We start from the raw sequence: 25,057 nt of genomic DNA, 5'->3' as shown, positions 1-25,057 counted from the left end.
AAGTTGGCTAAGAATCACAGATTATACATACACTTCAAGGTTGTACACCCAGATACATCTTGTCTATTTAATTGGTATTATAGCAGACTATTTAAATGCAAGCTGGGAAAGATATATTAATAGGAAAACTGCTTGTCATCATCATATCTAATTCTATTTTAATAAATGGCTTTTCCTGGGGATTACTGCCTTATTAGAAAAAAATAGCTATATATGTATAATGTACAATTTTAATAATTATAGTGGTATTGAGACCATAAGGTGATTCCAGCTTAAAAAACAATTTATTGATATTAAATACTGTTATCTTGTTTTTGTGATTCTCCTTCTAAATTTTTTTTAGCGATAACTGTGGTTCATATCTAAGATTTCAGTTATACACACAGATTTACACATACCTAAATTACACAGTACAGAATTCTATGAATTAATACTTCAAATAACATTATTCAGACAGATTTACACCATGCTAAATATGTCAGGCATAACTCAAGGCAGGGATGTTAGCAAATATTATCGTTCTGTGCTGCCCCTATTTAACAGAATAATCTAGATCTACTTTCTGATTTTCTTTTGGTAGCTGGCAAATGAACTTATTTTTACAGACAAACTTTAAGAACAAAGAGAACAGGAAGTAGAATTTGTACCTTACTATGGATGTTTCTACAACATGTAGTATATTAACCAGTACACTAAGAAAAGCGACCCATTATCACAATGATTTTAGAAGGACCAGTGTCTGGTCTAGTATCTACTTTGGATTTTCATTCAGTTCACTGACAGTATCGTAAACTGGCCTAACTTGGGCAAAGTTAGTCTCTGAAGTTTTAGGTGTAAATCTCCAATTACCTACCGGATATAACTACTCGAATCTCAGACTTAATAAGAACAAAGCAGAGCTCTGGATTTATTTTCCCATCTCAAAGAATAGCTCCACATTACATCTAGTGTCTTAAGTCAAAAACCTAGGGTTATTTTTAATTTCTCCATTTACCAAATTCCTGAAATCCAACATAAAACCAATGTAAAACCTATTAATTTATCTCTAAATACACCCCAGATCTCTCCATTTCTATTTCTAATACCATACCTTAGACCAAGTCACCTACATCCCTCATCTGAACTACAGAAATAGTCTCCAAATTGGTTTCCTCGCTTTTTGCCTTGCCCTGTCCCTTTCCTCCAAACCCACCTGTACTTCAGATAGCAGCTAGAGAGTGGAGATCTCTACAAGATCTACCCCAGCTTAGCTCTTCAGTCTCATCTTGCACCATTCTCCTCTTCCAATACCTCAGCCACACTAGGATTTCTTTCTTTCTGTTCCTAAATCCAACTAAGTTTGATCTGCCCTACAGCCACTGCACTTGCTGTTTGTTCTGCCTGGAATGCACATCATGCTGGTTTTTGCCTAGCTAGCATCAGCTTGCCCTTCAGGTGTCACGTCAAAATGTCACTTTATCAGAGAAAGGAAAGTGCCACTAAGCATTCTATCAGCCTCTCCGTTTCTCTCTTTCACACCACTCTGTTTATTTCCTTTGTAGCACTTATTATACTCTAAAATCACCTTACATCTTGGTTTACTTGTTCATTGCCTGTGTTCCTCCTCCAGAATGTAAGCTCTATGAGGGGAAGGACCCAGGCCATCTTACTTCTGTATTCCCAGTGCCTACACCACTTCCTGGCAGTTAACAGATGACTGCTTCTTGAATTTAAAAAAAACAAGGCTTAACTTATTTATACAATGCATTACTTAGGAAACAAATGTATACATGAAGGCAGGGTCTCCATATGCCAGAAACACTTTGGGTACAAGTTAGCATGAAAATGACATCTCTGGAAAATGGCCCCTGCACTAATACAGAATACTGTAATGTCAGTTCCTACACAGAATTAAACAGAAACAAAATATTAGGCACATTTCTGTGAAAGGCAATGTAGTTAGAGTGATTAAGAGCCTGGGCTTTGGGATTAGATAGCTTGGGTTTGAATTCTATTGACCTTAGGCAAGTTATCTTATTTCTCTAATTCCTATTTTATAGTTAACAGGCTGACAGCAGTATCTATTACCTTATGGGCTGTTATGAAGATTAAATGAAAAAATAAATCTTAAGTACTTAGGCCATTGCCCAGCACACAGTTAGTGATTGCTTTTGTGAAAGGAAAATAAACACTTGGGACCCCAATTCACTATGCCAAAAGGAAAAAATTAAGCTGAAATCTGAGTCATGCAAGAAACTGCCTTTCCTTTTGTTCCCACACAAATAAATACAGATAAAAGGTTAAATACCTCCACAGACAGTGACTTTATGTTCACCTTATCTTATGTAAAGTGTCGATTCACTCAGCATGAGATGGATAGATAATTGACGATTCCTCTACCTGCTCTTTTTCTCTTGCAACATGTGGATTACCACACCCTTTTTCTTTCCCCTCCAGACTGACTTTCCCATTTAAATACTGGAGCCCTCAAAATCATCACTGGAGAAAGGCACAGATCTCTCTCCTGGGCATGTCCTTAACTTTGGCAAAATAAACTTCTACATCGATTGAGACCTGTTTCAGATACATTTGGGTTTACATTTTCTTTTCCCATCATCATCACCAGCACACACTAATCAACTGTGTGTTAGTCCACATCCCATACTTCTCCCCACACTTATCCTATGCTTCACTCCAAATGGACTGACCTGCACACTCTGAAAAATGTTTTCTGCTTCCTTTGATATTTTTGAGTTAATGCCATTCTGACTCTTGGAACACACTCCTCTGTCTCCTCTATTCTCTCCAGTTTCCACGTTGAAATCCTATTCCACCTAAACTGCCAACTCTGCCATGAAAACTGCTCTCATTATGCAAATCCTAGGTGATTCAGTAGCACTCTGTACTCTTTTATATGACTTTATTTGGGTCATGTACCTTTTATTACTAATTTCTTAAAAACAGAAACAATTCTTATTCAAAATTCTATTCCCTACAGTTTCTTTATAGAATGTTACATTGCACTTATGCTTAAAATCTATTTGCAGTTTGAATGGTCAACATAACATATAGTTTGCTTACATATCTGCTGCAGTGTGATTATTCTGGAGAGGAAGATTAAGAGGACAAGCAGATTCAAGGTGATCAGTTGGTCCTTCTCGGTCCTTTGATTGTTTAATAAGATCAAATAAAGGTGAATCCTATATGAAACATGATGAAATTAAAACCACACTAGTAAGCATAATTTTCCCAGGTACATATCAAAATCATATGTTTGACATGGTAAGCACTATGAATTTTAGGCACAATTGACAGTGGCAATTTAAAAGTCAGAATGAAATATTTTTCTCTACTTCGAAATTCCCAACTGACAATTTTTGTACTTCCCACACACAAAAAAGTAGAAAAATGTATAACCTTCAACGCTTATATTAGAAAATAAGTTAGAAGTTAGGGGGAAAGACAGAAAAAAAACAAAGAAAGTGGAGAGAAAGAAATGAAGACATGAGCAGAACTTAATGAAACTGAAAACAAAGATAAAACACAGTTTGGTCAACAAAGCCAAAAATGGGTTCTTTGAAATAACTAATAAATCTCCAGTCAGATTGATCAAGATAAAGAAAAGAGATAGATAGGCAGTATTAGGTATGAAAAATGGGACAAAATCACAAAGATTAAAAAGATAATAGGGAATTATTATGAATAATTTTATATCAATAAATTGGAAAATGTAGACCAAGTGGAAAACTACTACAAAAATACAAATTACCAAAACTCAATAAAAAAGAAATAAAATAACTTACATAGTCCTGCAACTATTAAATAATTTGAATCAATAATTTAAAATCTTCCCATAAATAAAACATCAAGCTCATTTGGTTTTACCAGTAAATTCTACCAAACATTCAAGGGACAGATAATTCCACTTTTACTCAGATTTTCTTCCTGGAATGGAAAAACTAGAAACATTCCTCATCTCATTTTATGAAGCTAGTACAATATTGATACTAAAACCAGTTCAAAGAGCAAACAAACCCCAAAGCTAGCAGAAGACAAAAAATAACCAAGATCAGAGCAGAACTGAAGGAGACAGAGACACAAAAAACCCTTAAAAAATCAATGAATCCAGGAGCTTATTTTTTGAAAAAATTAATAAAATAGACCACCAGCTAGACTAACATAGAAGGAAAGAAAGAAGAATGGAATAAACGCAATCAGAAATGTCAAGGGAGCTACCACCCTTACCCCACAGAAATACAGACAACCATCAGAAAATACTATAAACACCTCTATGCACATAAACTAAAAAATCTAGAAGAAATGAATACATTCCTGGACACATACACCCTCCCAAGACTGAACCAGGAAGAAATCAAATCCCTAAGTAGACCAATAACATGTTCTGAAATTGAGGCAGTAATAAATAGCCTACCAACCAAAAAAAAAATAAAAAAAATCCCAGGATCAGATGCATTCACAACTGAATTCTACCAGAGGTACAAATTTCTACTGAAACTATTCTAAAAAATTGAAAGGAAGGGACTCCTCCCTAACTTATTTTATGAGGCCAGCATCATCCTGACAGCAAAACCTAACAGAGATACAACAAAAAAAGAAAACTTCAGGCCAATATCTCTGATGAACAGCAATGCAAAAATCCACAATAAAATACTGGCAAACCAAATCCAGCACACACCAAAAAGCTTATCTACCATGATCAAGTTGGCTTCATCCCCAGAATGCAAGGCTGGTTCAACATATGCAAACCAATAAATGTGATTCATCACATAAACAGAATTAAAGACAAAAACCACATGATTATCTGTGGTTGCAGAAGAGGCCTTTGATAAAATTCAACATAATGTTAAAAACTCTGAACAAACTAGGTATTCAAGAAATGTATCTCAAAGAGCCATCTATGACAAATCCACAGCCAACGTAATACGGAATGGGGAAAAGCTGGAAGCATTTCCCTTGAAAACCAGCACAAGACAAGGATACTCTCTCTCACCAATCCTATTCAACATAGTATTGGAAGATCTGGCCAGGGCAATCAGGCAAGAGAAAGAAACAAAGATATTCATATAGGAAGAGAGGAGGTCAAATTATCATCTTAACCCAAAACATTCTTAAGCTGATAAGCAACTTCAGCAAACTCTCAGATACAAAATCAATGTGTAATAATCGCTAGCATTCCTATACACCAACAATAAGCAAGCAAAGAGCCAAATCATGAATGAACTCCAATTCACAATTGCTACAAAATGAATAAAATACCTAGGAATACAGCTAACAAGGGAAGTGAAGGGCCTCTTCAACAACCACAAACCACTGCTCAAAGAAATCAAAGAGGACACAAACAAATGGAAAAACATTCCATGCTTATGGATAGAAAGAATCAATATTGTAAGACTGACCATACAGCCCAAAGTTATTTATAGATTCAATGCTATTCCCATTAAACTACCATTGACTTTCTTCACAGAATTAGAAAAAACTAATTCACATGGAACTAAAATTCACAAAATTCATATGGAATCAAAAAAGAGCGCAAATATCCAAGACAATCCTAAGCAAAAAGAACAAAGCTGGAGACATCACACTACCTGACTTCAAACTATACTACAAGGCTACAGTAACCAAAACAGCATGGTATTAGTACAAAAGCAGACACACAGACGAATGGAACAGAGTAGAGGACTCAGAAATAAGACCACACACCTACAACCATCTGATCTTTGACAAACCTGACAAAAACAAGCAATGGAGAAAGGATTCCCTATTAAATAAATGGTCCTATTAAATAAATGGTCCTAAATAAATTCCCTATTAAATAAATAAATGGTCCTCGGAGAATTGGCCAGTCATATGCAGAAAATTGAAACTAGACCCCTTCCTTAAACCTCATACAAAAATTAACTCAAGATGAATTAAAGACTTAAATGTAAAACCGAAAACTCTAAAAATCCTAGAAGAAAATCTAGGCAATACCATTCAGGACATAGGCATGGGCAAAGATTTCATGATGAAAACACCAAAAGCAATCACAACAAAAGCAGAAATTGACAATGGGATCTAATTAAATTCAACAGCTTCTGCACAGCCAAAAACAAAAACAAAAACAAAAAAAACTATCATCAGAGTGCACAGACAACCTACAGAATGGGAGAAAATTTTTGCAATCTATCCATCTGACAAAGTTCTAACATCCAGAGTCTACAAGGAACTTAAATTTACAAGAAAAAAACAAACAACTCCATTCAAAAGTGGGGAAAGGATATGAACAGATCTGAATTCATACAAATTGGAAACTTCTGGATGACTAAAACTACAACAAACTAAATTAAATGGAATCTTCAGAAGATAAACAACATTGGTTTAAGATGACAAATAGAATGCAGACATTAACTTTCTCTCATAAAACCCCACTAAAACGGCAATAAACTGACTTATTTTAAAAGACATAAACCTTTCAGATACAACACTTTTTTTTAAGAGACAGGGTCTTGCTCTGTCACCCGTGCTGGAGCACAGTGGCACAATCATGGCTCACTGCAGCCTCCTGAGTAGCTGGGACTATAGGAATGCGCCATGGTGCCCAGCTAATTTTCTGAAAATTTTTTTGTAGAGACAGGGTCTCCCTATGTTGTCCAGGCTGGAGATACAAAATTTTGAAAGCTTGGAAGGCAGATACACAAATGGTAACCTACTCAGTAGGTGAGAAAAAACTGAATTGGAACTCAGCAGTAAGGAAAGCCAACAGGCAAACCAGATAAACTTTTAACCCACCAAAAGGATGTGGCAGTGGCGATACCAGGTACTTTGGGCAGTGAGGTACTGAGTAACAGGATAAAAAACCTAAAGATATGCAATGGGGGTTTCTTAAGAAATTGCTCTACCAAATAACTACACAGTGAAGTTCACAAACCTCACCCAGGTGCTCAGAGTTTCTAACTAATTTTTAGTGATTTACTCTTTTATATGAGTGGCAATCAAATATTTCCAGAAAGTCCCTAATATAAATAAGCCAAAACAAAATAACAAAAAGGAGATCTGGGAGATGCAGAAACTATGCAGGGAGAAGAAATTTAAAAAGAAAGAAAGAAAAAAAGGCGATTACGCAACAGTTCTTTCAAATAGGAAGTTACTCATGCCTAAGCAATACATTATTAAATACTATTTTTCTTATTTATCCTGCTCTTAATTCACTCAACAAAAAAAAGCATGAAGAACAAGTTTTAAAAATGCCATTAGCAATAAAAGCACAGGTCCTGGAATTAGAGATATATAAGCTCAAATTCTTGTTTACTAGTTTGAAGTTTACTAGCAATGAAACATTTTGCTCTCTGAACCTCAGTTTCATTACTTGAAAAACAGGAATACAGCACTCATTTTGCAGGATTACATGATACATCACATGAAGTGACTTCAAGTAGCCACTTGAACATTCAACTCTTTTCTCAGCTTTCAGTGATTTGGCTTGATTATTTTATTTGAATTTCTTGGATGTATGTATGAATGTGTTAAAGCTGCGCTTTCAACTAAACTTTCAGGAGAAAAAAACTGTCTTTTCTTAACTTTACTCTTTTCCTTTCTACATATCAAGTAGGTACTTGATAAGCTGTGAATAAAAAGAGGCATGATAATCATATAGTCATTACACATATCACTGCAAAAGTTTAACAATTTTCAGCCCTTTTTCAGTTCCAGCAGACCAACAGGAGGTGGGTTATTATCTGTAATAGTGACTCACTACAGAAATAATTCTTAAAGGTGGAGATGGTGAGCATGAGTTGTCTCCTATGGAGGCATCAGAAGAAAAGGTGTCCTACAGGAGCTGGATTTTATGGGGGGAGAAAAAAAGAGAAGGTGGCATGTATGTTTTGGAAAAAGAAGCAGACTCTACAACTCCAATCATATACTTTTTGTTGACAAGTCATCTTTTCCTATGTTCATTAGGGGCACTGCAGTATAAATAATGGCTTTCATCTGAGCAAAGTAATGCTAACAATTAACACTTAAGAAATTCATTCCAGCTAATACACATACTGTTATGCTAAATATTTTATACTTCCTAGCCATGGATGAATTGAAAATCTTTAACTAAAATGGTATGAGTATAAACCCACATATATTCAAGAGTGGCCTACTACCAATTTTTCTCTCAAACAATGAAATTTTAGGAGACTCTTGAGACCTTGCAAAGATGTGTGATTAATAGGACTTAAGTACACTAATCAGATATTTTAGATACCTTTCAGATATGAGATAAAACCTAGTTTGTGCTTCAGATTCACCCAATAGGATTATACTAAATTTCTCTTCCAAGGATTAAGGTGGCATTTTTCACCAATAGTCTTCATATTTCATTCAAATATCACTTTTATCACTCCATCACCCCAAACCAAATGGTCACACAGATATATAGATATTGGTTTATGATGATGAGTATGTCATGATCATGGGAAAATTATAGTGCAGTAGGTAGGAGCACAAACTCTGGAGCCACAGTACATGGGTTCAAATCCTGGCCACCTGTAGCTACATGACCCTCAATAAGCTTCTCAACTGTAGAGCAGAGATACTAATGATAATAGTAGTAACTTAAATCATAGCATATAAGAAGTGAATGAATAATGTTAAGAATTGGGAACAGTGCTTGACACAGAGTAATATATAATATTTGATATTATTACGGTTGTGATTATTTACATCTATGAGTGCCATTATACAAAGAACACTCTATTTCCTCAAATGTATGACTGTATGCCTAGTTATCCATCCATCCACCCAGTATATGTTGTATGTCTATGCTAGGAAGTAGAGCCATAAATATAACAATGCTCCATTTGTCAGATACTAAATAGCCTTGAAGGAGTATTTCAGAAGCATCTGCCCTATTTGACCTTACTCAACATCTTCACTTGATGTCTATGCATAAAATAAACTTTAATCATCCTCTACCACCCCCCAAAAATGACTGCTTCTCCCTAGTCTTTACCATATCATTAAATCGCTCTTTATATCCAGTTGCCCAAAGCAAAAAAGACAAGGAGTCATCATTATTCTTCTTTCTCTCACACTTATCCAAGACACCAGGCAAGTCATATTGGCTCTAAATTCAAAATATATTCCAAGTTTAACTTCTTTTCATTACCTATACCATTGCTAGAGTCAAAGCAATTCTTATCTCTTTTCTGTCCCACTGCAAAAGCATCCTACAAACTGGTTTCCATACTTCTACTCTTGCTGCCTCCTAGATGTCCTCATAGAGCTAATATGTTACTCCCTAACCCACCTCCATACTCAAAACCCTGCAAGAGCTTCCTGTCACACGTAGAATAAATTCAAATGCCTTATCTTGGTTTACAAAACACTACATGAGTTCTGGCCCCTTGATACCTCTCAGACCTCATGCTCTAACACTCTTCTTACTCCAGCCATCCTGGTCATCTTTCTATTCCGTGACTGTGGCATAATTCTTCCTTTCTCTGGGTTTTTGTACTTGCTGTTTCCTCTGCCCCAAATACTCTTTGACCATGCTTCCTATGACTCACCCCACTCCATTATTCACATATCTCCTCAAATAGCACCTCCTAAGCAAAGCCTTGTCTAAACATCTTGCCTAAGACAGCCATAATTCCCATTTATTTGCTACTCCTACCTCTGCTCTATTTCCTTCATAGTATTGATCACCACTTGAGGTTATGTTATAAATTCATTTATTTTCTTATTTATTATCTCTCTACTAGCAAGCAAGATGCAGGAAGGCTTGGGCTTTGTCTATCTTATTCAATAGTATCCCCAATGTTTAAAACTACCTGGCACACAGTAAGGGCTCAATAAACATTTGTTGAATAAATGAATAAAGTGAGAAGGTTGATATTAAGATAACTTAATCTCAAAGTTTTCTGAGATTAACTCCACCTCAAAGTGAGAATAAGATTTAAAATGGGGCCAGGCATGGTGGCTCAGGCCTGTAATCCCAGCACCTTGGAAGGCTGAGGCAGGTGGATCACCTGAGATCAGGAGTTCGAGACCAGCCTGGCCAACATGGCGAAACCCCATCTCCACTAAAAATACAAAAATTAGCCGGGCATGGTGGCACGCACCTGTAATCCCAGCTACTCAGGAGGCTGAGGCAGGAGAATCGCTTGAACCCAGGAGGCAGAGGTTGCAGTGAGCTGAGATCGTGCCACTGTACTCTAGTCTGGGTGACAGAGCAGGATTCCCTCCCAAAAAAAAACAAATAAAGGGAACCTTCTTAGTTATATATACCCTAAATCCTCTAAAAATATGTGTTATCTGCTCCTTTCCCCCATGTTTTTTACCTCAAATGTTAGTCAAATAGAATACGTGTACATGTATACCTTAGCCATTAAGTATAAACAGATAAACCGTTTCAGACTTGGGTCTTTGAAATAATACTTTGTTTCTACTTACATGGTGCTCAGGGTCTGGTGAGAAGAGGCACACAAACAAGGAAATAAGTATGTGATGACAAATTCAGAAAAATCCTATGAAAGAACAGGGTTCTCTCATGAAGAATAAACAGGGAGATCCAGGTGGATGGGGTGGGTTCAAGGAAGGCTGATCTGGGAAGGTAACATGGACGCTGAGTCTTGAAATGTCAGAAGGAGGCTGTGCTTTGAAAGGAGAAGGGGCAGAGATCTTCCAAAAGATGAAAGATCATAGGCTAAGAAACTGATGTTCTTTCAGAAAATGAAAGAGGCCACCAGAACTAAAGTACCCGGGTGGGATAGTGGAGAGGTTGCTAAAGAAGAGGTTGCTGTATGATCATGCAGAATCTGAAAGACCATGGTAAAACATTTAAATATTCTAAGAGAAACAGTAAACCAATTACAATAGAAACTCTGTTTTAGGATGTCACTAATATAGAGATAGCTAGTTCAATTGTGTCTGGCTTCCTATCACATCACTAGCACTTAGTACAGAATTGGGGTCCTAAAAATATTTGGCAGTGATGATCTGTGTTGCTTTCAGGAAAGTATTCCAAGTGATAGGGTCCACCATAATCCATATTGCCTTAGCTCTGTTACAAGTGACAAAATTTTCTATCAATTTCCAACTTCCTAGCTCCAATGTCTCAAGAATATGCCAGGCGGGTGTAGGCACAGCTCCAGACAGCAAACAACTTTGGGGTTGTATGCATATAACTCAGGAGTTAACTCTATTGATCTGTGAAATTAAAAAAAAAAAACTACTATTTACTCAATTTACTTAAGTCTTTAACTTCATATTATGCAAAACTGAAAATACATAAAAACTGTTGTGTTGTTATAATGTTGGGTGTGGTAGGCCTCAGGGGCAGGCCTCGGACCTTCTCTTGCCCTCCTTTAACCTGTTCCAAGGCAGGACTCTAATTTTTCCCCCATCATTGTAAATTGTGTGTCTTTAAGACCCTCCCCAGAGAGGGTTTTTGCCCTATGCTGTAGGGGAGGAATGCTGACATCATAAAAATCCCAATGCTGACATCATAAAAACTGGATTAGGAGAGCTTCTGGATAGCTGAACACATGGAGGTTTCTGGAGGGCGTGGCCCCCAGAGGGCATGGAAGCTCTGCACCCCTGCTCCCATACCTCACCCTACCCATCTCCTCATCTGTATCCTTTGCAATATCCTTTGTAATAAACCGGTAAGTGTGTTTCCTTTGATTTTTTCTTTTTGTTTTTTCAGACAGTCTTGCTCTGCGGCCCAGGCAGGAGTGCAGTGGCACAATCTTGGTTCACTGCAACCTCTGCCTCCTGGGTTTAGGTGATTCTCGTGCCTCAGCCTCTGGAGTAGCTGGGACTACAGGGACATGCCACCACACCCAGATAATTTTTGTATTTTTAGTAGAGACGGGGTTTTGCCATGTTGGCCAGGCTGTTCTTGAACTCCTGGCCTCAAGTGATCTGCCCACCTCGACCTCCCAAAGTGCTGGGATTACAGGCTTGAGCCACCGTGCCCAGTATCCTTGAGTTTTGTGAGCAGCTCCAGCAAATTAATTGAACCTAAAGAGTGTGGTGTGAGAACCCCAATTTGAAGCCAGTAGGTCAGAAGTTCTGGAGGCCTAGGATGGTGTCTGGGGGTATGAGGGGCAGTCTTGGGCACTGAGTCCTCAACCAGTGGGATCTGACACTATCTCCAAGTAGACAGTATCAGAACTGAGTTGGAGGATGCCCAGCTGGTATCTGCTGCTTAGTGTGCGGGGGAAAAAAACCCACACATTTTGTCACAGAAGTCTTTTGTGTTGACAACTGTTGTGGTGGTATGAAAGCAGAAGAAAAACATGGTTTGAGAGAGTTTTTTCCTACACACCACTATGTTCTGGGTTTTTATTTCAGCAATAGCATGTCATCAACAAAAATGTTTTTCAGCTTATCTTTTTTCCAAAAGAAAAAAAAATGTATATAAGCAATATAAAACATAGCCAGGTCTAAAAGCAACAGAGGTGCCTAAGATGGAAAATTTAAGGAGGCATTTACTCTCACTTGCACAATCTTAGTATGAAATGTACCCTTGGTGCGCTGAACACTAAACTGACAATAAAAGCTAGTTAATTTAAGATACACTGGCAAAATAGAATGATGTGTCTTTTACTTTCATGGTTTCCTTACACAAGAATGAAAGTACTTTCAGTTTAAAAGGTTTTATTTGAATGTATTACCTCATTTAATCTTCAAAATAAGTCTTAAAATTAAGTGTTATTATTCATTTTATGAATCAGAAAACTTAGCTATTTTAGTAAACTGTGACTGAATACATTAGAAATATTTTTTGAGTGTGGAATAACATTTGAAGTTTATAGATATTAAAACTAAAACTCTTTTAAACTTCTTTTTAAAAATAAAAAAGCAAATGAATAGAGAAGCTTCCTAGAATTAAGTATTAAGATATTTATGACTCTTTAAAACATTTTATTAATTTATTATTTTTCAGCTTTATCCATTTACTGAAAAAGGAATCTTTTTTCTTAGCTAAAAAATAGCTAAGCATTTTTTTAAGTCTTTCAAAACAGTAATCCTTTTGCTAAATTATAGACTAAGAGGAGATATTTTTAAGAACATAACAATGTTTAAAGGAATAGTAATGTTATATCAATGACATGATTTTATACACATGAACAAACACATTTTAAAATGTGTTTCAAATGGATTTATTAATTAAATGTCTTAAAATGTCTTTCAAAGTGGATTTATTAATTGATATCTTGGTCAAAATTTTCAAAGAAAATGAGAGATATATCAATTTGATTAGGTCTGATTTCAAAAATTTTTATTTTATTTTAAACTAAGTTACTTTGTGGTGTTGGGTATTTTTTTAAATATTTAAAGTATTTTGAAAAGTGCAATATGTAAAATATATTTTGTGATTGTTCTGTTAATTTTAAAATATTGTTTAAAGAAAGGACTTCCTAACTCAAAATTAGCCAAGATTTCTAAAATTGGGTCCAGGTTTACTTGAGGATGTCTGATATACCAGCTCTGGGAGGCAGCTCCAAGGGAGATGACAAAATTCATGTAATTAAACTAAAATAGTCACTTATCTGAATGAGGTGTTAACAGAAGTCAAAGTCCTCACCCATCATTACTATCTTCAATTCAGTGAGGGTCTTCCTCCTTTCTAATAGCCAGAAAAAAAACCTTGTTAAAGAGTTTTTGTGGAATTTATCCTAAGTACAGTAGGAAAGTTACCTTCTGAATCCAAAGAAAAAAATCTTGTTCTAACTGAAATAAGACAAAAATATCTATGATGAATATTTGCAAAATGAATAAAAATTCATACTGTATCCATCCTGGCTAACACGGTGAAACCCCATCTCTACAAAAAATACAAAAAATTAGCCGGGCATGGTTGCATGCGCCTGTAGTCCCAGCTACTCGGGAGGCTGAGGAAGGAGAATGGCGTGAACCCAGGAGGCAGAGCTTGCAGTGAGTGGAGATGGTGCCACTGCACTCCAGCCTGGGCAACAGAGCAAGACTCCATTTCAAAAAATAAAAATAAAATTCATACTGTAGGAAGAATTAATACTATAAAAGGAACTAATACAATGTGAGAAACAGACATTAAAAGAGGAATAGGAAAGTTCTTGAAGCTAGCATGTCTGAATATGATGAAAGTCAAAGATGCCTCACCAAATTTTGTAGATGTAGAAGGAGTGGGTTACGACTGAATAGAAAAACACAAGAAGGGTGAATTCGAGTTTAAAAGTCAGAAATAAACATGCTTGTACTGTTAAGTGACAAGCCATCAAATTATCTATTAATAATGCTCATGACTAAGATTTGTGAATAAGTTAAAAACAAGTGAATAAATAGATCCTATAATTAAATGATCAAAATTAAAGTCATTTTTAAATAATTCCTGCCTCTTAACTAGGACCTCTATACCACAGAATGAAAATCACCAGGTTTTTGCCAATGGGAATCTAACTGGTACCCTTTACCCATATATATAATTCTATGATGGAAAATTGTGTCAAGTTTAACCTATTCCTAGTGCTAAAGTTTTTTGTTAAAAATTGCTTGGTGATTAAACATGGTATAGTTTTATTTTCTAGTAAATAACACTTAAAAATTAAACAACACTATTAAAAATTGTATTGGTTTTTTGGGTTTTGCTGCTTCTACTTCTAGGTGGACCTACTCCAAGTTCCCAGAATTTCATAATCCTTAAAGCTTCCAATTCTGCAACAGAACTAGATCTGAGACAGTAGGAGTCGGCTTATTAGCTAGTATTGGGTTCCTACCAAGTGATTTTTGTTGATATGCACATGTTACTACTTCTATACGTTTGGAAACCCGTTGGCCATTCTTGCCCTAGTGCCTTAAAATCAAAGGTTGGCCAGATACAATAGAAATTTGATATGTAAAGGTAACATAAGGGTCTTCAGGCACAATTTAGTTTCAACACATCCCTCATGAAAAGGATGATTCGTACCCTTATAAAAGGGACCCCAGAGAGCTGCCTTGTCCCTTCCACCATCTGAGGACATGGTAAGAAGGTGCCATCTATGAACCAGGAAACAGGCCTCCACCAGATATCAGATCTGCTGGAAACTTGATCTTGGACTTCCCAGCTTTCAGAACTGTGAGAAATACATTTCTGTTGTTTATAAGCCACCAAATCTATGGTATTTTGTTAAAGCAGACTGAACAGATCCAGTGTAATAAGAGTTCAGAAAATCTAATGATTAATTTCAAGCTTAGACTATCAATGGCCTAGGTCATCCTTAGAATATCTGCAGGATTCTTTTTTTCTTCCCTACATTTTAATTATAAGCAAACCTTGAATATTACAATATAGGGCATTCTTAGCAATACAGACGAGAATTTAAAATCATAATTTTAAAATTGTTTTCCCTGATAACTATGTGTTCAATTTGCTTTTTAAGCTCCTTTCATTTTCTATTTATTATGAATACATTAATTTTTTAAATGAAAAGTTAAGCAAGTATAAGAGATGTCTCTTTTTTACCTTTTAACAAAGAAAATCCTTTATATATGAGTGCAACTACAATTTTAAATTTAACTAAGTTCTTCTTGGTTAAAACAAAATCATATAATTAATACTGACTCTAGCCCTTGATCATAAATTCTTTGACACAGTAGAAGAAAGGCAAGGCAGATCGCCTTACCCCAATCTTTACATATATGAAGCCAAATACTAAATTTCAACCAAAAAATTAAACTTTGGATCATGTGCCCATCAGGCTATGCATGTAAATAACAAACATTAAAGTTAAAAAATATGCATTAGCTATTTGTACATAAGTAAATGAAAATTAACAGGGCCCAACATAGACAATATCATACATAAAAGAAAGATGTCTTCATCAACTCTAGCCTCCCTCCTCTTTGCCTCACAGAACATAGCAAAAGTTATCTCCCAAATTTCAACCACTTCTATCTCAGGAAAAATAGTTAATATTTTGTAGAACATTTGACTTTAGTTTTTCAGTTATATTTTATACTGTAAACTCCTATTTCCTGATATGGCTTGTAATTTATTTGGGAGGCAGCATATACCAGAGTCCCCAAGGAAGCTTTATTAAACATGCATGCCAGGTTTCCCTTTTACTCCCAGGATTTTGATATACCCAAAAAGAGAGAATATCTACATGTAAGAAAAGCTCCTAAGCAGATTCTAATGTAATCCTACTATTCTATCTCCTTCCTACCCTATTCCTGATACTTCTCTCATATACATATAAAAATATTTAGACTTATGTATATATGTATGCATGTATCCATCTAATCTCCTCCACCACCTCCTTAAGAAGTATAAACTATATTTCTGCATTTTTCTAATTCTGATATAAATTTCTGAAAAGTGACTTAATATTCTTTCTTAAATAGCAATATTGTGGTAACAGTTCAATTTCTTGTCTTCTTAGGTTCAAAAAGGCCTTCTTTCAAACCTTCCCCAAAGCCTATTTTCTGGAACACTAATAACTCAGGCAAATTTGAGGTCTATCAAATGTAAAAAGTACAGACTCTACTGTGAATCTCAGAAATTCTCTAAATCTTAACACATTCAATAGCTGAGAGAAGACTTCTGTTTCTCTTTTTCCCAGCATTTGGGCTAAAGTGATGATACGGTAAGAAGGCAGAATATTCTAAACATTTCATTAACTTCAGTTTATGAGGATTAATTTTTAACTTTATCCCAGACTCAGTGGGCAAAAATGTTGTGTGGACTGGTGAGGATACTGCACTATAAGGAAGATTAACAACCGTAATCTTTCTATCATGCCTGATTTCGATAACTATGATTAATGATTCAAAGTCATTACCTTATACTTCATGATTCTATTTTATTTCTCTCACTACCTCACTACCAAAATTCTGTCTTCATGATTATCTTAATTTAATAATAGTACTAGTTAATATTTATTGAATATCTACTATATGCTAGGTTCTATGCTAAATATTTTACATATATTATCTCATTTAATCTTCAAAATACGTCCATAAAGTAGATATGTGTATTTTATAGAAATTATAAATTTTGCCCCATATTATATGGCTGATAAGTGATGGAGCAGTGATTCAAACCCAAGTCTACCTGTTTCTAAAACTTGTGCCGTTAGCTGCTATACTAGTATGGGAGTCACATTCCTTTGCTTACTGTCTCTTTCACTCTTTCTTTGCCCATTGTCATGCTTTTAACCATGTTTCTAGGTTGCTGTTTACCCCTACAATTAGTTCCGCTGGCCACAATTCCATCTATCATTCATTCACTGATCCATTCATCTAGAGATGCTAAGAGAAATAGCACATTCATAGTAGTACCCACTACATAGAGTTGTTGTGAAAATAAAATAACCTATATAAAAAGTTTGGTACAATACATGGCACATGATAAGCAATCAATAATTCTACCCTCATAGAGTTTAACAGACAACATTTATTGAATGCCAGACATAGAACCAACCACATTACTTATATTATTTAATTCTCACAACAAACTCTAGAAAGAAGGTAATTATTTTTTAAATGCCATTTTATAAGTGAAGAAAGGTAGACAAGGAGTAAACTGTCCAGTCACATGAATAAGTGGTGGATCCAGGACACAGTTCCAAACTGTTTGATTTCAGAGCCTTTGTTTTGAACTTTTATGCTATAGTTTACAGTCTAATGAAAAAAAAAACAGATAAGTAAATAAAAAATAGCAATACAAAGTGCTAAGTACCAGAATAAAAGAATACACAGGGTGCCATGAAAATCAGAAGAGACAACTAACTCAGATTAGGAGCATTAGAGAAAACTTCTTGGAAGAGATTATGCTTGAGTTGAATCCTAAAGAAAGAACAAATTATTTTAAGTAAAAAGCAGAAGAATAGTGTGCTCAGAAGCAAGAGAAGAAAAAATAATATGGCCCTGGGGAAACTTCATGTAGCTAATCTATAAGATAAGAAAAATAATGCTTACTATAGGGCTGTTTTGACAATTAAATTAGATAATAAATGTAAAGTGCTTAGAAGGGCACCTGGCACACAAGCCTTTGAGACAGAAATTTTTCTTTCCATAATGCTAAAATACAGATTTCATAGCAAGGAAATAGCAAAATATAAACTCGCTGAAGGATTTTAGACAGGTGACTACCAGGGTTCAGATGGGACTTTCAGGGAGTTCTTAAAATAAAATTCCAGTGCCAAGCATATAATGGACACTTGGTAAATATTTCTAGAATATTGACATATGATGCAGCCATATCATGAGTCAAATTAACTACAGCAAAGCACAAACAAGAAAACTGATAATAGGATTTGTTTTCTAATTGACACTAAGTCATAACTATGGCAGCCAGCCTCCAAGATCACCCCAATAATCTCTGACACTGGGTATTTATATCCTTGTGTAGACAGTTCCTAAACTGTACCAGGGTTGTTAGTCTGTGGGCCAATGACATAGGGCAGAAGTGATGGCATGTCACTTCTGAGATGAATTTATAAAAATCTGCAGTTTCCATCTTAGGTTCTCTCCCTGTCTAGGATCTCTTCCACTGGGGTTGAGGCAGGGAGCTGCTATGGAGTAGCCCTACGGAGAGGCTCACATGGCAAAAAAAATGAAGCCCCTGGCCATCAGCCAGCAAAGAACTGAGGCCTGCCAACAACCACACGAGTGAACTTGGAAGTAGACTCTCCAATCCCAGTAAAGCCTTAAACTAGCTGCAGCCTTGGTTGACAATTTAAGAATCTCTCATGAGGAAACATGAGTCAAAATCACACAGTAAAGCCACTCCCAGTTTCCCGACTTTCAGAAATTGTGTGAGATAATAAATGTTAGTTGTTCTAACAGATAATTAATATAGCAATTGATCTTTTTTAACTATAAAGAAAAGATTTCATGGAATACTTAACTTTTGAAAGTAAAATATGTATATTTCTTTCTAAAGCATTGTTTCTATCCAGGACTTGGGCAGTAGTTTTCTCTTGTACTCAACTCATGTTGTTACTTATCTACTCAAATTAACTGTCAGCCTAATTGCTCTCTGAACAACACTTCACTCTGTTTTGCTACTTAGTCTTGTGAAGGAAACCAGGCTCTCACTGTCAGCAAGATTAGTATAAATTTCACTGGGTAAATAATATTGATAGAAAAAGTAGAAGCTATAAGTCTGCTCTACATGACTTTTCATAACTAACATACATTTCTAAGGCAAGCATGAACTTGTCTAGAGAGTAAAGGACTCTAAGGCTATTAAGTCAAGGTGCTCCTAAAAGAGATTCTGATTATCAAAGTAAGTACAAGTCAGCAGTGCTAGTAGAAAAATTAACAATAGAGGAAGTGGAAGGCAGAAATTGCTATTGTTTTCTGGGTATTTTAAGGAATATTATTAGAACTACGTTACAGGAAATGTTTTTGTACCACCCTAAGCTAAATTCTAAGACTGTTTTGCCTCGCAAGAGGAAACTAGAATAGAAAACAGAAGAATTTTGGCAGACCTTGGCCTTTCTGAAGATCTTTTCCATTTTACCTTGCTGGTCCTTTAATACTAATATTTCTGCAGATCTGCTTGCCAATACATATGCTGGCTGAGCCACTATCATGATTTTTTTTTTTTTTTAAGAGAGAGTCTTGCTCTTGTCACCCAGGCTGGAGTGCAGTGGTGCAATCTCAGCTCACTGCAACCTCTGTCTCCCGGGTTCAAGCGATTCTCCTGCCTCAGCCTCCCGAGTAGCTGGGATTACAGGCATGTGCCACCATACTCAGCTAATTTTTGTATTTTTAGTAGAGATGAGGTTTCACCATGTTGGCCAGGCTGGTCTCGAACTTCTGACCGCAGGTGATCCGCCTGCCTTGGCCTCTCAAAGTGCTGAGTTACAAGCATGAGCCACAGCACTTGGCCTCATGATTTTAACTATATCTATATTATTCCTAAGTCTACATTTCTGACTAAAACTATGCTTTGAAGTTCTAGATCCATATTTCCAACTGGACACCAAAGATATCCACATGAACGTGTGGCAAACATCTCAAATATAATAGGTTCAAACATTAACATGAACTCATTTCCTTCATCACCAACCAGCTATGAGATGGTCTTTCAATACCTGCTTTGGTTAATTGTGTTATCAACCACCTAATCACCCATAGTACAAATCTTAAAATTATCCTCAGTTAACCTCAGTTCCATCCAGGACCTAATCTTTTCATTCATCCTTTTAACATATTCGTGTCTTTATATTTACAATAGATTTCTTTTGGATAGCATAGAGTTGGGTTTTGTTTTTCATCCACTCTGATAATCTCTGCCTTTTAATTGGGCTGCTTAGAGCACTGACATTTAATGCAATTATTAATATAATTAGTTTAAATTCTACATCTATTTGTCTCATCTTTGTTCCCTTTTTGACAAAGATACAAAAGCAAATCAATAGAAAAAGGATAGCCTTTAAAACAAATGGTGCTGAAACAACTGAACATCCATGGTACCCAACTCAGCACCCCCTAAAAAAACCTCAACCCAAATCTCAAACTTTGTACAAAAATAAACTTAAAATGGATCATGGACTTAAAATGTGAAACTATAATTTTTTAAGTATAAGGGAAAATCTTTAGGATCTGGAGTTCTTAGATTTGACACCAAAAGCATAATCCATAAAAGGAAAAAGTGATAAACTGGACTTTATGAAAATTAAAAACTTTTGGATGAGAAACATGATGTGAAGAAGATGAAGAAAGAAGCTACAGGCCAAGAGAAAATATTTGCTAACCACATATCTAACAAAAAAGACTAGTATTGAGAACATATAAAGAACCCTCAAAGCTCAATGGTAAAAAACAAACAATCCAATCAGAAAATAAGCAAAGACATGAAGAGAAATTTCACCAGAGAGGAAATACAGGTCACAAATAAACAGGGAAAGGTTAATCAATATCATTAGCTATCATCCTGATGGGAAATGCAAATTATAACCTCACTGAGATATCCTTACACTATCAGAATGACTAAAATAAAAAATAAAGACATCACCAAATGATGGAAAGAATGCAGAGAAACTGGATCACTCACTCGTATATTGCTGGCGGAAATTTAAAATGATTCAACCACTCTGGAAAATACTTTTGCAGTCTTTTATCAAAGAAAATGCAAAATAACCATACAACTCTTCAATTTTACTCATTAGGCATTTATCCCAGAGAAAAGAAAACCCATATTGATACTAAACATAAATGTTCATAGCAGCTTTATTTGTGATAGCCAAAAAACTGGAACCTGCCCTGATATTCTTCAACATGTGTCTGGCCAAAGAAACTGTAGTACATTCATGCTACAAAACACTAGTCAGCAATAAAAAGGTATGAACTATTGATACATGCAATATCGTGAATGGATCTCCAGAAAATTATACTGAGTGAGAAAAAAACTAATCTTGTTTGATTCCACTTACATAACATTTTTGAAATGACAAAATTTGAGAATTGAAGGGCAGATTAGCAGTGGCCAGGTGTTAGGGACAGGGGTAGAGAGGCTGGAGGGATATGGGTGCAATGGCTTGTGGTGGTGGATACATGGACCTACACATTTTCACCAGGTCAAGCTGCCTGGTGGAATGGTGTATAGTGGAAACCCTGAATAGTGTCTCTCTACAGGCCTGGTGTTCCTGGGCTGAGAGTCTCGGCTGTAGGGTTAAAGAGACTTCCTGGGCCAGGGTGTTTTTTGTGGCTGGGTCCCTTCTGCTGGTTTCACTTGCTTGCCTGGAGCCTCCTAATGGGGAAGGGAATCTTAGGAGTCTTAGGCTTGTTGGATAAAAGCACCTGAAGAAAAATGACTAATGCTATTTCCAGATATTGCTGACAGAGCAATATTGAAATAATCTATCTGTTAAAAATTTTTTTCTCCGTTTTTATTATCAAGACTGAATCCAAAAACAGATTCACTGAAGAATAATTTTATTTATTTATTAAATGGAGAGAGATTCTCACTATGTTGTCCAGGCCGTTCTCAAACTACTGGCCTCAACTGATCCTCCTGCCTCAGCCTCCCAAAGTGTAAGGATTACAGGCATGAGCCACCAGGCCTGGCTCATTGAAGAAGAATTTTAAAACTTCAATGTTTCAATTTATAATATAATAAAATACAAAGCTATTATGATTGGAGAAATTATTTATTTTAATTCTCAACATTTTAAGAACATATATTCTTGTAACCTTTAAATAAATATTGAGGCCAGGCACAGTAGCTCATGCCTATAATCCCAGCACTTTGGGAGGCCAAGGCAGGAGAATAACTTGAGTCCAGGAGTTCAAGACCAGCCTGGGCAACACAGCAAGACCCTATCTGAGAAAAAGTATATATGTATATACATATAAATAAAAAATATTGAGGTAATAAAGACAAAAGTTGTAAGATATGCTTCTTCTCAAGAAGAAACTAATTCAAAGATGATGAATGGAATAAATCTGAATAAGCCAAAGTCCTTATTTGTCTAGTTTAACTGAAAGTTTTCCAAAAGATATCATTGTTTTGTAATACAATGCATACCTACTAAAGGTAAAAAAAAAAATGCGTTTTTGTTAACAGTAAAACAAATAAAACAGTGGAACAGTTTTATCAAGAAACAATTATGCTTTTGTCATAGTATTTGGTGTAAGTTATAAAAAATGGTTTCATTTAAATACAGTCTATCCTTGTGGCATACTTATTTAAGACTTATTTCGTGGCAGAAATTCTCTGAACAAAAATTTTTTACAGATTCATCTCCAGCAGGTACTCTGAGGGAGTCCCTGAAAAGCTCTTTTAAGTTACAAAGCAAGGCAACAGAATCCCAATTCTCTTCTTCAAATAGTATACATCTTAAATAAGAATTTTAATGCTTCTAATCAAAGATAATTTTAAAATTTAGAGTTAGTGGTATATTTAAATAATTTTAAATGTTTTAAAACATCAAAGTACATTTTCCTATGTTCTATATTTACCCAGGTATATTCATAAATAGAAAAGTACATATGTATCTTTTTGAAAAAAAAATTAACGTCTAAAAGAATCTATTTTTAATAAGTCACGTTTTAGATATTTCATAATACTGAGGTTTAGTAGCTTACATGTATGTTCATATCAGAAATTAATTTATTTCTCATATTGTTTAAAATGTACAGTGGTTAAAATCACTTTGAGAAACTTATGGTATGACAGAGTTTATAAGACACAGTAGAAAGAGTTCTTATCTAAGAGCACATAAAAAGAAAGAGCAGTATTCCGTTCCAAATCTTAAAGATATTATTCTCTGATTTCAACTATATAAGCATAATAGCAAAGACTGAAATTAAATCTGGAAAATCATAAACAGCAGATTTATTAGAGTTGTAGGGTTATGCTTTTTTCCTTTTAATTTTATTCTGTCTCTTACAACTGCTTTTTAAAAGCCTTAATAGTAATATCTCTCCTATATTATAAATTAAAATTTTATTCCAAGGAAATAAAATTTTATATTCCTGTATGCTCACTCAAGCATAGTTAGGACAAATAATTGACAGAAGTCAAGGAAGACAGTTGACATAGGCTGTCAGATGTCCCTGCTATCAGGGAAATTAAATTCAGGAGAAGAAAGTTCAGTCTCTTGAGGTAAACAGGATGCTAACCAAAGCATTAAAGAGTAAAAGACATGAACCTAATCACCGAATGATGAGAAGAGACAAGTCAAGGTGGAATGTGACTGAAATGGAACTGTTGATCTGGGGCTCTTTAATGAGAGACAGCTACTCTCCGAGAAGTATTTAGTTTCAGAACACTGGCAAGTAGCCCAAAAAAAAAACAAAACAAAACAAAACATGCATTCCTATTTTATGAGGTGCCATGAAAAATAAGAATCAGAAGCAGAAATGTAGAATCTTACCAAGTTGAAATACTGTTTAGAAATTTCTAATTGCCCCAAAGATCTTGGGGACATGAACATGGTGAGTGAATTTCTGGGAGGTGAGCTGGAAATACAGATTGGAGAAGGCCTTTTAAAGATGTTGATCAGTTAAAGGTTAATTCCCTGAGACAACCACATGATTCATTCCTTCACTTCTTTCAAGTCTCTGTTCAAATGTCCCCTTATTAGCAAGGCCTTCTTTGACCTCCCTATGTAGAACAGTAAAAGCCCACCCCCTTTTTCCTCCTAAATTATTTTTCTTCAGAGAACTTATCACCATATGACCAGTTGTATAATTGTTTATTTATTGATTGTCTTCTCCAAATAAAATATAAGCTCAGGGATTTTGTTTTATTCACTGCTATATTCCCAGCACCTAGAAAAGCACCTGGTACACAGTTACACTCAATAAATATTTTGCTACTGGAAAAAAAAAATAAGTATCAGTTGACCCAGAGATGAAGACAACATAAGCAGGAAAAAATTTTAATATGCCCGTCTTAATTTCCTATTTATATGGCCAGGGCAAAAATCCAGCAATCTTTTTCGGTTAGGTTGAAATAGTTCACTTCTGTTTAACTAAAACAACAACAAACGGCTGGGCTTTACCAGGGGGCCTTTTGTAGAAGCCGTCCTTTGGTCTTTTGTTTCTAACCTTTCTGGAGTAGTGCTCGTATCTTCTAGTATAGACAGGGAACCCTCAAATTTTCCAAACATGTGAAAACAGTTGATTAAAGCAAGCACACTAGAAAACCAATAAAAAAAAGTAACCACAGAAATTTTGCTCTGGGAATAGACGACTAGTGGCTTAGAATCATACCAATACTTCTTCCTTACCTTTGAGTATCAGTATCTGTTAAAGAGCTAGTCTCTTTCTTTGAATTCCAAGTGGGTTAAGAGCGAAACATTTATCTGCATAAATGCCTAAAGTCAAAATATGTTTTTGGTTTTAAGCATACTTGCTTTAATGTTCATAGCACTAGTCCTTAAAAATCAATCATCTATAATAAAAAGAAAAGAAAGAAGTCTAATCAAATGTATAGTCATTTTTATTTTGAAGGCCAAAACTTAAAAAAAATACAAATATTAAATTTGGGTACCTAAAACTGAGAACCACTTTTAAGTTAAGGACAAAATGATATGCTTGTTTAGATGCATCTCCCACCTTTTTGAATGGGCTGTTATTTTTTGTTAGTTTGTTCTAACAG

General features: G+C 35.5%; 2 protein-coding genes across 8 annotated transcripts in view; one reads left to right on the top strand and one right to left on the bottom strand.

Annotated features, from left to right (window-relative positions):
* The window catches only part of RB1 (RB transcriptional corepressor 1), a 177,712-nt gene that overhangs the window by 19,604 nt on the left and 133,051 nt on the right, over nt 1-25,057 (bottom strand). For both annotated transcript variants that reach the window (XM_031001306.2, XM_055359817.1), the window contains exon 18: nt 3,061-3,179. In XM_031001306.2, coding sequence (XP_030857166.1) covers nt 3,061-3,179 — 119 coding nt within the window. The remainder of the gene's footprint in view (nt 1-3,060; nt 3,180-25,057) is intronic.
* Nucleotides 11,526-25,057, top strand: part of LPAR6 (lysophosphatidic acid receptor 6) — a 54,488-nt gene continuing 40,956 nt past the window's right edge. For 4 of the 6 annotated variants that reach the window (XM_063697371.1, XM_063697372.1, XM_055359818.2 and 1 more), the window contains exons 1-2: nt 11,533-11,636; nt 16,380-16,583. In XM_063697371.1, coding sequence (XP_063553441.1) covers nt 16,576-16,583 — 8 coding nt within the window. In that variant the 5' untranslated portion in view covers nt 11,533-11,636; nt 16,380-16,575. Of the gene's footprint in view, nt 11,637-16,379; nt 16,584-25,057 lie in introns of all 6 variants that reach the window. The other 2 variants (XM_055359820.2, XM_055359822.1) reach the window with 2 other exon arrangements.

This window comes from Gorilla gorilla, chromosome 14 (genome assembly GCF_029281585.2).
Source record: "Gorilla gorilla gorilla isolate KB3781 chromosome 14, NHGRI_mGorGor1-v2.1_pri, whole genome shotgun sequence".
NCBI lineage: Eukaryota > Metazoa > Chordata > Mammalia > Primates > Hominidae > Gorilla > Gorilla gorilla.
This window is presented reverse-complemented; position numbering and strand designations above follow the sequence as displayed.